At 41.8% G+C, this 12,523-nt stretch overlaps 1 protein-coding gene across 1 annotated transcript in view; it reads left to right on the top strand.

Annotated features, from left to right (window-relative positions):
• The window catches only part of MACO1 (macoilin 1), a 65,482-nt gene that overhangs the window by 14,009 nt on the left and 38,950 nt on the right, over positions 1 to 12,523 (top strand). Inside the window, exons 2-3 of the mRNA XM_068266110.1 lie at positions 1,710 to 1,851; positions 8,499 to 8,625. Coding sequence (XP_068122211.1) covers positions 1,710 to 1,851; positions 8,499 to 8,625 — 269 coding nt within the window. The remainder of the gene's footprint in view (positions 1 to 1,709; positions 1,852 to 8,498; positions 8,626 to 12,523) is intronic.

The raw sequence follows: 12,523 nt of genomic DNA, 5'->3' as shown, positions 1-12,523 counted from the left end.
AAAAGGACGCTCTTTTTTTTTTTTTCTTTGCTACTAATGTTCTTTTTAATTATCAGTGCTACAATTGCAATTCATTATATCAAAAAAAAAAATTTCCTTGCTTCAGCGTCACTTTAATTTTAATGATGCCAAAAGTGAGATTAATATAAATATGCTTTCTTTTTCCTCTGAAATACAGGTTTACTTCTCTAAATGCTTAGGGCCCGTTTCCACTATAGCGTTGCGGAATCACCGGCGAATCACCGCAGGCAAATCGCATGCGGGTGCGATTCCGCATGCGTCTTTTGCCGCGATTTCACATACGATTTCGCATAGGTTAGGGTGATGCGATTTTAACCATGTCACTGCCTGTGTGAATTAACATGGGTACCTATGCGAAATCGCGGCAAAAAACGCATGGGGAAAACGCATGCGATTTCCCTATTAAATACATTGCGTGCGATTCGCCTGCATTCCACACGCAGGCGAATTCTGAGGGCCCTACCCTGCAGATTTTTTTCTGCACAGAAAAACGTGCAGGAAAACGCACAAGTGGAAACAGTCCCATCCACTTGTACTGGCTGTGCGAATCCGCATGCGGGCAACGCATGCGGATTCGCGATAGTGGAAACGGGCCCTTAGACTCGGTAAGGAAAAAAAAACCTTCTGGGGGATACTTACCTTGGGGAGGGGAAAGCCTCAGGGTCCCAATGAGGCTTCCCCATCCTCTGTGTAGCTTGGGGGGAATACATTACTGTCTTCCCCCCCCCCCCCCCCCTGCCCCCAAAACGACAAGCGGCGCATTATTTACCTACCACGACCCATTGCAGGTGCGGTAGCGGCTCTTTGTTCGGGCTAAGGCAGAAATGGCCTAGCCTAATCGTATCTGCTCTACTGCGCAGGCGCAAGTCCTTTGCGGCTGCGCAGGATTACGGTAGGTAAATATTTTACCTCGCTTCTGTTCGGGGGGGGTTGGCCGGGCTGGGGGGTTGCAGCCCTGGATTGCATTAGGATCCACCAGAGGCTTCCCACTACCGAGGTAAGTATCCCCCAGCATGTGTTTGTTTGCTCTTGTTGCACAGCAGGAACAAATCGGCAGCCAGTGTACTGTTCTGGGTTAGTTGTTTAAATCCTTTGCCTTTAATACATTCCATACAAGAACCTAGCATGGACATTAAAGAAAACCTGAACTGAAAATAAAGTCAAAATACCCATACACAGGTCATACTTACCTCCTGTGTAGTCTACTACTCAATGTCTTGCTCCTCTCCTGCAATCCCATTTGTCCACTGTGATGAATGGAATTTTTCATCCTCCATTTCAAAAATGGCCATTACTCCATAACAGCTTCCTGGTCAGCACACTGTTAAACTGTAGTATCTCCACTTGAGCCATAGGGAAACATGGACATAACCTTGCACATTCAGTTGTAACTGACAGCTGCTGATTTATAACTGACAGCAACTGGTATATTTCAGTTCTGACACAGTATTGTCAGAACTGGAATGGGTCACTAAGAAGAAAATCGTGAGCCTCTGAGAGGAACTGACTGTGAGGTTAGTATGTAATATTCATTTGTAGCTACGTCATATGTTAGTTTTAAATTTTCAATATAATCTAAAAGACTGCCCATCTCTATGCTTGTGTACTATAGGTACAGAATCCAGCATTGTGTATCTTTTGTAGTGTGTTGTCAATTAATCTTGTGTTTTTGTTTTTAATCCATTCAGCACCTTCCTGTATCTGAAGTTCCTAGTCGTTTGGGCTCTAGTATTACTGGCAGACTTCGTACTGGAGTTCAGATTTGAATACTTGTGGCCATTCTGGCTGTTCATCAGAAGTGTATACGACTCATTCAGATACCAAGGCTTGGTAAGTATTACTTGTGCCTACAGCTGTGTCTCTTCGACTTATCAGAGCAGTTACTACTAGCAGCACATGCAAGTGTTCAAGTTATTCTTTAAGACATGGCCACACTTTTTTTTTTTTTTTTTTTTTTTGGCTTGTGAGCTACTTTTTAAAGTTAGTAAGTCAAAATGATCTACCTAATGTACAATTTTAGGAGCATAATTGTGTATATACAGTATGGAAAATGTAGTGTGGTCAATCTACCATGAAGTCCTTTGTGATCTACCGGTAGATTGCGATCTACCCAATGGGCACCCCTGGTTTAGTTGATGCTCAAACCATTGCTGTAATTGAGATTTTATACATTGCGATATTCAAAATAAAGTGGCAACATATTTATTGCAATGTATCTCTTGGTCACTTGATCAGTTATTCTGTTCCTAATTCAGATGATACCATTTGCTAGAAGGCACGTGTGTGCTGCTAGTAAACACCTGCGTCACTGTTGTGTGTCAAGCCCTATGTGTATAAGAACCTAGTTCTGTTCCTGTTTTTAAATGAAACAAATGCCTTTGGACGGGTCCTCTCTCCTTTAAATGGTTTGTAGCTATTAACACTGTTAGTACTATTCAGTAAGTTAATTTGTGAACATTAGCTTCCAATAATAAATTACAGGCTATAAAGAAGTGATGTCATTCTATGTATACTCGTAGTGCATATTAGATTGTCCCTTCCCTATCTCCGTATGCAGACACAACTATTTACAGAACCACATTTTGAAGCAACTTGTTTGAGGTAGCCACACACTAATTATACAGCACTAGGCATTTGACTAACTTTTTTATCTTGATCATTTCAGCTTGCATAGAATATATTGACCATTTTGTGTCTCTCTTATTTTTTTTTTTTTTTTTATATATATTTTTTTTTTAATACAGTATACTAATTCTAAGTTTTAGTAAACTTATCACCATGGTGTTCATACTTATATTGTCACCTCCATCACTATACTACTTTTATGTATGAAATCCTTTTTCGTAACATTGTTAGCTGTAAGGCTCCCTGCACACTGCAAATTCGTTTTGCGATTCCGATTTGCAATTACGATTTTCCCTGATTGCAATCAACAGAAAATCAGAGGAAAAAACGCAGCATGCAGTAACGATTAAAAATCGAATCGTGTGCAGGGAGCCTTATGCGGTTTATGTAAAACCATAAAAAACTTTGGCATCAATTCACTAAGATCATGCTGGAGATAAGGCAAGAGAGAACTTGCCTCCACACAGTCAGGCCTCGTTCAGACTATACGCGCTGCCGTGCGCATTTTGGCAGCGCGTATAGTGTGCGACACGCAAGAACGGTAGAAGGGCATAGACAGCCCTTCTACCGTTCCCATCATATGCGCTGCGTGGCAGCGCGATTGCGCTATCGCGTGCCTCACGCATTTTTGGGAATCGCAGCGCAGATCCCATTCATTGTAATGAATGGGATCTGCAGCGCATAGGAGCGCAGATGGCGTGCGATCGGACGCGTTGCGTTCCAATCGCACAGCCATCTGCGCTAAATGATGTGAACGAGGCCTAAGAGTTATCTTATCTCTTCATTCCTTACGTTACCTCTTCTGTAGTTAATTTACCTCCTCTGTAGTTATTTTCACACGCAGTTAATGAACAGCCTGTCTTTAACTCTGGAGTTATTTTAAGGATTAAAGAGTTAAATGAGACAGAAGAGTTAACTTTAGGTTAGCCTGAGGTAAAATGTTTCCTGAATACTGCATGCCTTATCACCATGGTAGCAACTCTAGAAGAGTTATTAAAGACAGGAGATAAGCTTAGTGAATTGAGGCCAATGTGTATATTTGGTACTCTTATTATCCTGTCAAACTAACAGTTGATTTGCCATGTCAGTTATCGTCAGAACACTAACCTCTCTACCTAACCTGAATCTCTTCTCCCCAAATGCCTGACGGTAACCTCTCCTCTGCCTGAGGCTGTGTTCACACATACACTGGATGAACATGTGTACAGCACCATGGAATTTGTTGGTGCTTTATAAATCAATAATAATAGTACAAAGTACATTCCTGCTCCATGCTGTACATTTTCATCCGTTTTGCCATCTTTTTTTTTTTATCTGTTTTTATAAGACGTGAACAGAATTAACAAGACAGAAGAATGCTGATCTTTCTCTTGTAATGCTGTGTGTTGCAAGGAATACTGTTACTACTTGTGGAAACAGATTAGTAATGCTTCCTATGGGCTGGTTAACACTGCAAGAGGTGTGTTTTTTGTTGTTGTTTTTTTTTTTCCCCTAAGGGTTTGTGATTTTGAAGCCTCTTGCTAATGTAATGCTAGGTCTGCGTTCTCACTTATGTGATTTTGTAAAAATTGCCAATAGCATTTCATTAGCAAGAGGCTTTTCAAATCGCTAGCGCTTCAAAAGCTCTTGTGAATTAGCTACTTTAAAGTTCCCTTTGACTGCCAATGTGTCACTTAGCATATGGTGTCCAGTTCATTTTGTTTACGGTCTGGAAAATATGGCAGGACTAGACTTAAATGGGACTGAAATGTGTGAATAGTTCTATGCCATAACATTGTATTTTTTTTTGTCTGTTTATCCGGCTTTGTACAGTTTGTAAAATGTGTGAACTAGTCCTTATGCTTACTTCCTCAACCATGTTGAATCAGCTTTTAGCTGATCAGCTGTTAGGGCCCTTTTCCACTAGCAATCGCAATCACAAATCACAAACGCCAGTGATTGCGATTGCGATTTTTCATTAATTCTGTTATGCGATTGCGATTTGCGATTTTCATTTGCATTGCATTATCATTGTAAAAATCGCTCCAGCAAGCGATTGCGATTTGCGATTAGCGATTTCCAAATCGAATTACTGTAGTGGAAAATACTTCTCATGCTTTCTATGATAAAGTAACAACCCTAGTGATTTAAAAATCACTAGCGATTTGCGATTTTGCGATTCAGCAATCACAATCGCTCTAGTGGAAAAGGGCCCTTAAGGTGCGTACACACGTTGGATCTTTCCAAACGACCGGTCGTTTGGACGTCAAATCGGGCATGTGTACAAACGGTCGTTCAGTTGATAAGACTGGATATGACCGACCGCCAAGCGGGTACGTTAAAATCAGTGTTATCAGCTAAACGACCATTTGTACACACGCCCGATTTGACGTCCAAACGACCGGTCGTTTTGAAAAATCCAACGTGTACGCACCTTTAGGTTGACTGGCTAATGTGTAAGTATTGTATGTTTCAGCTGTCCGTAGCTGTAGTTGTGCTCATAAGCTTATATACTCTGGCAGAATTTTCATACTCTTGAGGTTTTGTCCCATTATGCACAAATTTTCATTATCTAAACATGTGACTTGTTCGCTTGTAATTGCAGTAGTTTGTATTTAAAAAGTCAGTGTGATTTTCGACTTGCACATTTTAGCCACGGGGAAAGCCAAATAACTGCCAAAGTACCTGGAAGAGAAGGTTGTTCAACGTACTAAAACTAGAAAAAGAGATAGCGTGCAAACTGTTGTAAAGAATTGGAAATTGACGGGTTCTGCTGACACAAAGCCATGGCCAGGTAGATCAAGACAAATTTCAGTCAGAACTGCCAGAATTGTTTAGAATGCACAGAAAAAGCCACAAATAACTTGACCTGACCTACAAGCTTTTCTACATAAAAGTGGTGGTGATATTGCAAGATGCACAATAAGGAAGCACTTGGAGAAAGGAGCTGCATGGTCAAGCTGCCATTACTGTGCCTATGCCAAAGGCCCCACTGAAAATATGCAAGGACAGACTAGGACAGACTTAGCTTAATGTAATGCAAGTTTATTACTGTATACAGAAGTGTAAAAGTAGATTTATGCATTTTGAAAGGCCAGGATTGTTTTCTTTCTGGTTGCTGGATAATTCTGTTTAACTGAGTTCTGGATAATAGGGGTTTTTATTGTAGTCACTGGTCACTTTGGGGCGATCTTAAAGTGTACCTAAGATGTAATACATATTTGGGGCTTCCTCCAGCCCCTTGGACTGATCGGTCACTTGCCATTCTCCTCCTCCACCTGATTCTTCTGCTAGGTCCTGGTAATTTGGCCACTTGGCGCAGAGCGGCAGCGTGCTCCCAGCAAAGGGTCTGCCCACATGCACAATACGCCCCAACTTTCCAAATTACTGGAACCCATAGTGGAGGATCCGGGCTGCGGAGGAGGATGAAAAGTGACCGATCAGCCTGAAGGGGGCTGGAGGAAGCCCTAGGTATGTATAAATTTCTTCTTTTATTACATCTCAAGTTTACCTCTAAGTGAGCAGTCCATGCAAGACAGCCCAATAATGTACAGGACATTGATGGCTTTTTTTGTCGTAAAGAATGGGCAGCTTTACAGTCTTATGCTGGGAATACACTGTTCATTTTTGAGGTGATTAGATGGTTCGATAAATAATTTCAAACATGTCCGATCTCCCTTTCGCCGCTCGATTTCTGATAGAAATGAATGGAAAAAGATAAGAAAAACAGGCGGAAGATAAGAGAATCAAGCGGCAAAAACGATCGAGACGAGAATCGAGCGCCAGAAACGAACTGTATATTCCCAGCATTAGGCCTCTTGCACACTGCAAGCAATTCCGATTCAGATTCCGCTTTTTAATCTGTTTTTACATCCGATTCAGATTCCGATTTGCGGTGTGCAGGGAGCAAACTGCAAATCTGAATCTGAATCGGATGTAAAAACTGATTAAAAAGCGGAATCTGAATCGGAATTGCGTGCAGTGTGCAAGAGGCCTTAAAGGGATCTAAGCAGCTTCTGGCTTCAGATGGCTGAAAGGGCTGTCATGTTTGAGACACACCCCTTTGCTACCCCTTTCCACTGCCATTATCCAGGCTTGGTGTAAAATTCTTCACGTGTGATTGTTTTCTGAAGTACAGTGGGGGAAGACTCAGGGTTTTGTTGTGGTCAATTAAAGCAGCAGAGAGATCAGAAATCTGATCTATCTGACGTGTTAAGGAGCATTTTTTACTAGGAACAGATTGCCAATAAATTTCAGTATGAAATCTATTAAAAATTGATCTTTTTTGCCATCAGATTTCCATTAGGTCCAATGCAAAATGATGCGCATTCTCAACAGATCGACCTAGATTTTCCATCGTCCGATCGATTTGAAATCAATCGAAATCTGCCGCAAATCGATTTGGTCAATCAATTTGCGATTGTTTTGAAATCGATCGGCCACTAATTGGCTCAGTGTATGGGCACCTTACGTTTAATTAGGTGATGTCTTATGTCTTCCATCATCTGTTGCTCCTCTGTCCCCAAGTCCTGCAGGGACAGAAGAGGTGATAGGATTTTTTTAACCCTTAAGGGCCCATTTCCACTTGTGCAGTGGGAATCGCTGCGGGAAAAATTTGCATGCGGATGCAAATTTCGCATGCGGTTGTATGCGAATTTTCATACAATTTCGCATGGATGACTATGTATGCGAATTTAACCATGGCAGTGCCTGTGTGCTTTTCCATTTTCTATGCGAAATCGTATGCGAATTCCTATGAAAATTTGCATACCAAAACCGCATGCAAATTTCCTATTAAATGCATTGTACGCGAATCGCATAGTGGTATGCTAATTCTAAAGGCTCTGCCGTGCAGATTTTTTTTTTTTTTGTTCTGCATAGAAAAACGCTCAGAAATCATGACAAGTGGAAACAGTCCCATCCACTTGTATTGCCCATGTGAATTCGCGATAGTGGAAACGGGCCCTAAATGTAAAAAGATGAGGTAAAATGAATTTTTTTTTTTTTTTTTTTTTTTATAAACCACATTTTTAGAATGCATTTTTAATTTGCTATAGAGCCGCCCTGGGAGTTAAAAATTATGCTCAGTTCACTTTTTTTTTTTTAAGAAAATGAAGTGCCTTACCCACAACTATCACAAGACTAGCATGGATAATTTGCAAGTACACTGTAATAAGAATAAAGGTATGCAAACTTTTGAACAGGGACCACCTCAGTATTGTTTCCTTAAAGGCTTGAACTGAGAGAACCAGCAGATTTCAGCGCAGCACTGTGCCTTATTTGGGCACCAGGAGTTTGTCTGGCACTGCACAAATTAGTAATTTAGCTGCCGTGACAGAGTCCTTATAAAATACAATCTTTACACTGCCAAATTTGTTTTTTGGGGGGGCTGCTGGGGGCGATTAAGCCCTGTGGCACTGCATATTCCCTTGCTTCCCTTTGGCATAATGCAGAATGGTGCAGGGAGCATTTAATATTTACCTGATCTGGTGTAGGATCTGTGCAGTAACGTTGAAATCCTCCTCTGGGCCCCAATCTATCCTGATCAGATAAATATTAAGAGCTACTTATGCCTCTCTGTATTATGCTAAAGGGAGGCAACCTTTGTGTAGCTGGTACACTTTGTTTTACAAAGTCTGCCAAGGAATGTAAACTTATGAACACAATTGTATATATTATGTGTTGTGGATCTTTTTTACATACCATTGGCAGTTTTTTGTAAAACAAACTCCTGTATACATTTTATATATGTTGTGGAACTTGTTTTATAAATTCTGCCAAGGTAAGTAAACTTTTATGAACACAGTTGTATATTTTTATATATATTGTGGCTGTATCTAACAGGTTTTTCTATTTTTTTTTCTCTGTTTCAGGCCTTCTCAGTATTTTTTGTGTGTGTAGCATTCACGTCAGATATAATATGTCTGCTATTTATACCAGTGCAATGGCTATTTTTTGCAGCCAGTACATATGTGTGGGTACAGTATGTATGGCATACAGGTAAGATGCTTTACATTATACTTTCTAGCACCACTGTCTAAAATACCGTCTTCATCAGTAAATTTGCAAACAATCAATGCTTTCATTTGATTGTACCTTCCTTACCTTCATGAGTCTGTGTAACTGCTTCTCTTATGACAGGCATCTCTTTATCCAAAGCAAATGAAAGCCTCCTTATGTTTTCCCATATAATTCTAATTGATGTACATAATGGTTTCTTTTTGGTATACTGATGATTGGGTTGTGTTAGCTGAAAGGACTATACATCTCCGCCCCAGTTTGTTTTAGTTTCCAGGTAGGTAAGTGTCTCTCTTAAAGAGCAACTGTAACAACTCATAGCAGAACATAAGATTATTCAGCATACCCATTTTTTCATTAATTATGCTGGTTTCAACATCAGAAATGCTTCCTATATCCATATATTCATGTGCAGCCCCACTCTCATATTTAGCCTGGGATTGTCACACAGCCTTCTGCCCCAGAGCTCTCTGGGAGCGCAGTACACAGATTGGGGAAAAATAAACCTCTTGCAGGGAATCCCCTTGCCAGCAATAAAGAAGCTTGCACCACTGATACGTTTTATGACTGGAAGTCTGGATGAGGTAAGATTTAACTGTGGGGAAACCTTGACCAAGTTTATAAATCCATATTGTACAAAATCATTAATTTTACTCAGTATTTTTAATTTCTTTATGCACATATTCATAGTGGGGAAATCTTAATTCTGGGGTGACAGATTTACAAAGCCTATAAGCTTTAAAACGAAAGCTAACATGAAAATAGACACAAGATGGCACTCTTCTTTCTGTGCTGGCAATAGAATAGTTACTGCAACAGTTTTGTCTAATGGAAACCAGACCTCAAGGCAGTAAAGACAGATCAGATGGTAATTGGGTATCTCCTGTAGAATCTAGTTGTTATAGCAGTCCAGTAGTTTCTTTAATTCCCCCCCCCCCCTTTCTTCCTGGATAAGGGCCAATGTGATAAAATAATACTGTTGAATAGAAAAACAATGCATTTTACTTAGACAAATGTCTCTTATGGGGGCCATACACTAGTCGACCATCCAATTCAATTATTATAATCGTATTGGATGAAAATTGGTGCTGCCAAGTGCATGCCTGACCGACAAAGCGACCAATTTTTGGAGAAATTGGCCGCACGGTCGATCGTGCATGCTGGAAAATTTCAGGCCAAAGTTGGTTGGTCGGGTGTGTGGCGGTACGGCGGCCGAATTGCGACAAGACGACAAAACCCCCGCCGCGCGGTGGCGGCCTTCACGCGGTTTCCATCCATCTCGCCGGGTTCCGCATACGCGCCGGCAGCGCATAGTGTCTGTCATCAGACACTATGCGCCGCTAGTGTGTATGCGGCTGTTACCCGGTGAGCTGGATGGACACCGTGGGGAAGCTGATACAGGACAGGTAATGTATAAATGCACTACACTACATACATTTATACATTTTGGGGGCAGGGCGGGCGTGGCACCTCAGCCGATTCCCTGATTTCATGCTGAAATTGGACAGGAATCGCCCTGTAGTGTATGGGCAGATTTGACTACAGACAAATTTATCTCTAATCAGATTCGTTTAGAGATAAATTTGTCTCTTGGTCGAGAAATTGGGAGAAATTGTCACTCACTATGCTGTAGAGCAGAGGGGGTGGATTGGGAGGTAGGGAGGAATCTGCTACCCGCTATGCTGTAGAGGGAGGGATGGGGGGTGATCGGCCACCCACTATCCTGCAGAGGTAGTGGGAGGGATGATTGTAATGGGGGTGGGGGGAGTCGGCTGCCCGCTAAGCTGCAGAAGGTAAGGGAGGGAGCGATGGATTGATATGGGGGGGGGGGGTTGATTGGCCACCCACTATACTGCCGGGGAAGAGGGAGGGATGATTGGATGGAGGGATGGAACCATGCTGCAGAGGGAGGGATGGATGGATTAGGGGGGGAAATCAGCCACCTGCTGTACTGCAGAAGGATGGGGGGGGGGGGGGGAGAATCAGCCACTCTATTGCTGGAGGGGGGGGGGGTGTGGAATCGGTGAGGGGTACACTTATACTGGGCATCTTATAGCTAGCTAACCTATACTGGAGCACTTATAGCTAACTATACTGAGTCACCTAAAGCTGGCCAACCTATACTGGGGGCACCTATACTTGGCTACCTTTTACTGAGGGCACTTATACTCACCATTGGTATGCTGATCCCTTGTCATTTACCTCCATTAGTGACATGTTCCCCAGCGATCGTTGATGACGCAGGGGTCACGCACCGTCATCAACATCTGGTGGCAAACTTTTTTTTTTTTTTTGCATTCAATACATTAAAGAGACTCTGTAACAATTTTTTCAGCCTTAGTTCTTCTATCCTATACGTTCCTATGCCTGTTCTAATCTGCTCTGGCTTACTGCAGTCTTCCTAAACTGCACTGTCTCTGTAATAAATCAATGTATCTTTCCTCTGTCCTGTTTGTCGGGCTAAAGCTTGATTGTGTGGAATGTGCAGGGCTGCTTGTGATTGGTAGAAGCGATACACACCCTCTGCAGGCCCCCTGCATACTCTGAATGACTCATACACTATGCTTAGCTGAGCCTATTAGAAGCTGGTTAGTTTGTTTGTAAACACTGCCTAAAACTGTTAATTACAAGCCAGGATTGCAGCAGAGAGTGGCAGAAACAGCACAGAGGGGCACAGGAGAAAATAATGAATAGAATGGTATGCTTTTTATTGTAAGAATATTAGAGTACAGATTCTCTTTAACCTGTGGGGGTATTCCGAAGATGGATGAGCACTGCACAATGGGCGACACAGGACAGCTAATGTATAAATGCACAGACATTTATACATTAGCTGTCCTTTATACACTAGGGGGGCAGCGGACACAGCAGGCTGAGGTGTATGGGCAGCTGACAAATCTCTCACTGATCAGATTTCATCAGAGAGAGACTTCTCTTGGTCGACTCTGCCCATCATCGCCTGATGTATGGCCACTTTTACATTCGCATTAGTGCAGGTTGAGCAGCTGCAGCTTGGAAAGTGTAAATGATCAGTTATTTTTGAAATAAAATTAATTTTTGATTGTTTCAGGCTTTTATTATAGTCAAAATGTATACTAGACCCCCTGCCTTGACACATGTTGGTAAGTTACAGGAAAAAAAGAATTATAAAAATCAATTGGATCACTTTTTACACAGAAATCCAGCAGAAACTGAACGCCAGCAGTGTTCTCCCCCAGAAATTTCTTCCAGCCGGGTGGCATGAAAATTTAGCCGGGTGGCATAAAAAAGTAGCCTAGTGAGATGAGAGAATGCAGGGCAGGTGCTTCTGTGCGCAACCCTGCTTACAGCATAGGAGGAGGTGAGCTGATAACAGCCGGGTGCTCACCAAAAATTAGCCGGGTACAGCACCCGGCTAAAAGTCTGCAGAGAACACTGGCCAGGGAGGTTAATATTTAACTATTACTTTATAAATGTCAGTTTGCCACACTGTGTAAAAGCTTTACTCATCCCTGAATTACATAATTTGTCACAGGTGGCAACAACTTTACTGGCAGGTGCATCACTAAATGTTTTACTGTGTGTTCGGAAAGTCAGTAGAAATAATGCCTGGTCTCCCAGAATGCTCTGGGATGAAAATGCCACATAGCTAAACATCCTGTGGGCTACATACCAATATACAGATCTATCTATCTATCTATCTATCTATCTATCTATCTATCTATCTATCTATCTATCGTGTTTCTGATGCTGAAACCAGGGATAGTTGATGGAAACGTTGATATCCTGAATACTTTACTTGCATTCTACTATGTCACCTCAGTGCCTCTTAAAGACTAAGATGATTGTTACCCCCCCCCCCCCCAAATTTTTTTTTCAGAATATTCCATTAAATAAAACA

Source organism: Hyperolius riggenbachi, chromosome 2 (genome assembly GCF_040937935.1).
Source record: "Hyperolius riggenbachi isolate aHypRig1 chromosome 2, aHypRig1.pri, whole genome shotgun sequence".
Classification (NCBI taxonomy): domain Eukaryota; kingdom Metazoa; phylum Chordata; class Amphibia; order Anura; family Hyperoliidae; genus Hyperolius; species Hyperolius riggenbachi.
The sequence above is the reverse complement of the archived record's forward strand: the minus strand, read 5'-3'. Positions and strand labels throughout refer to the sequence as shown.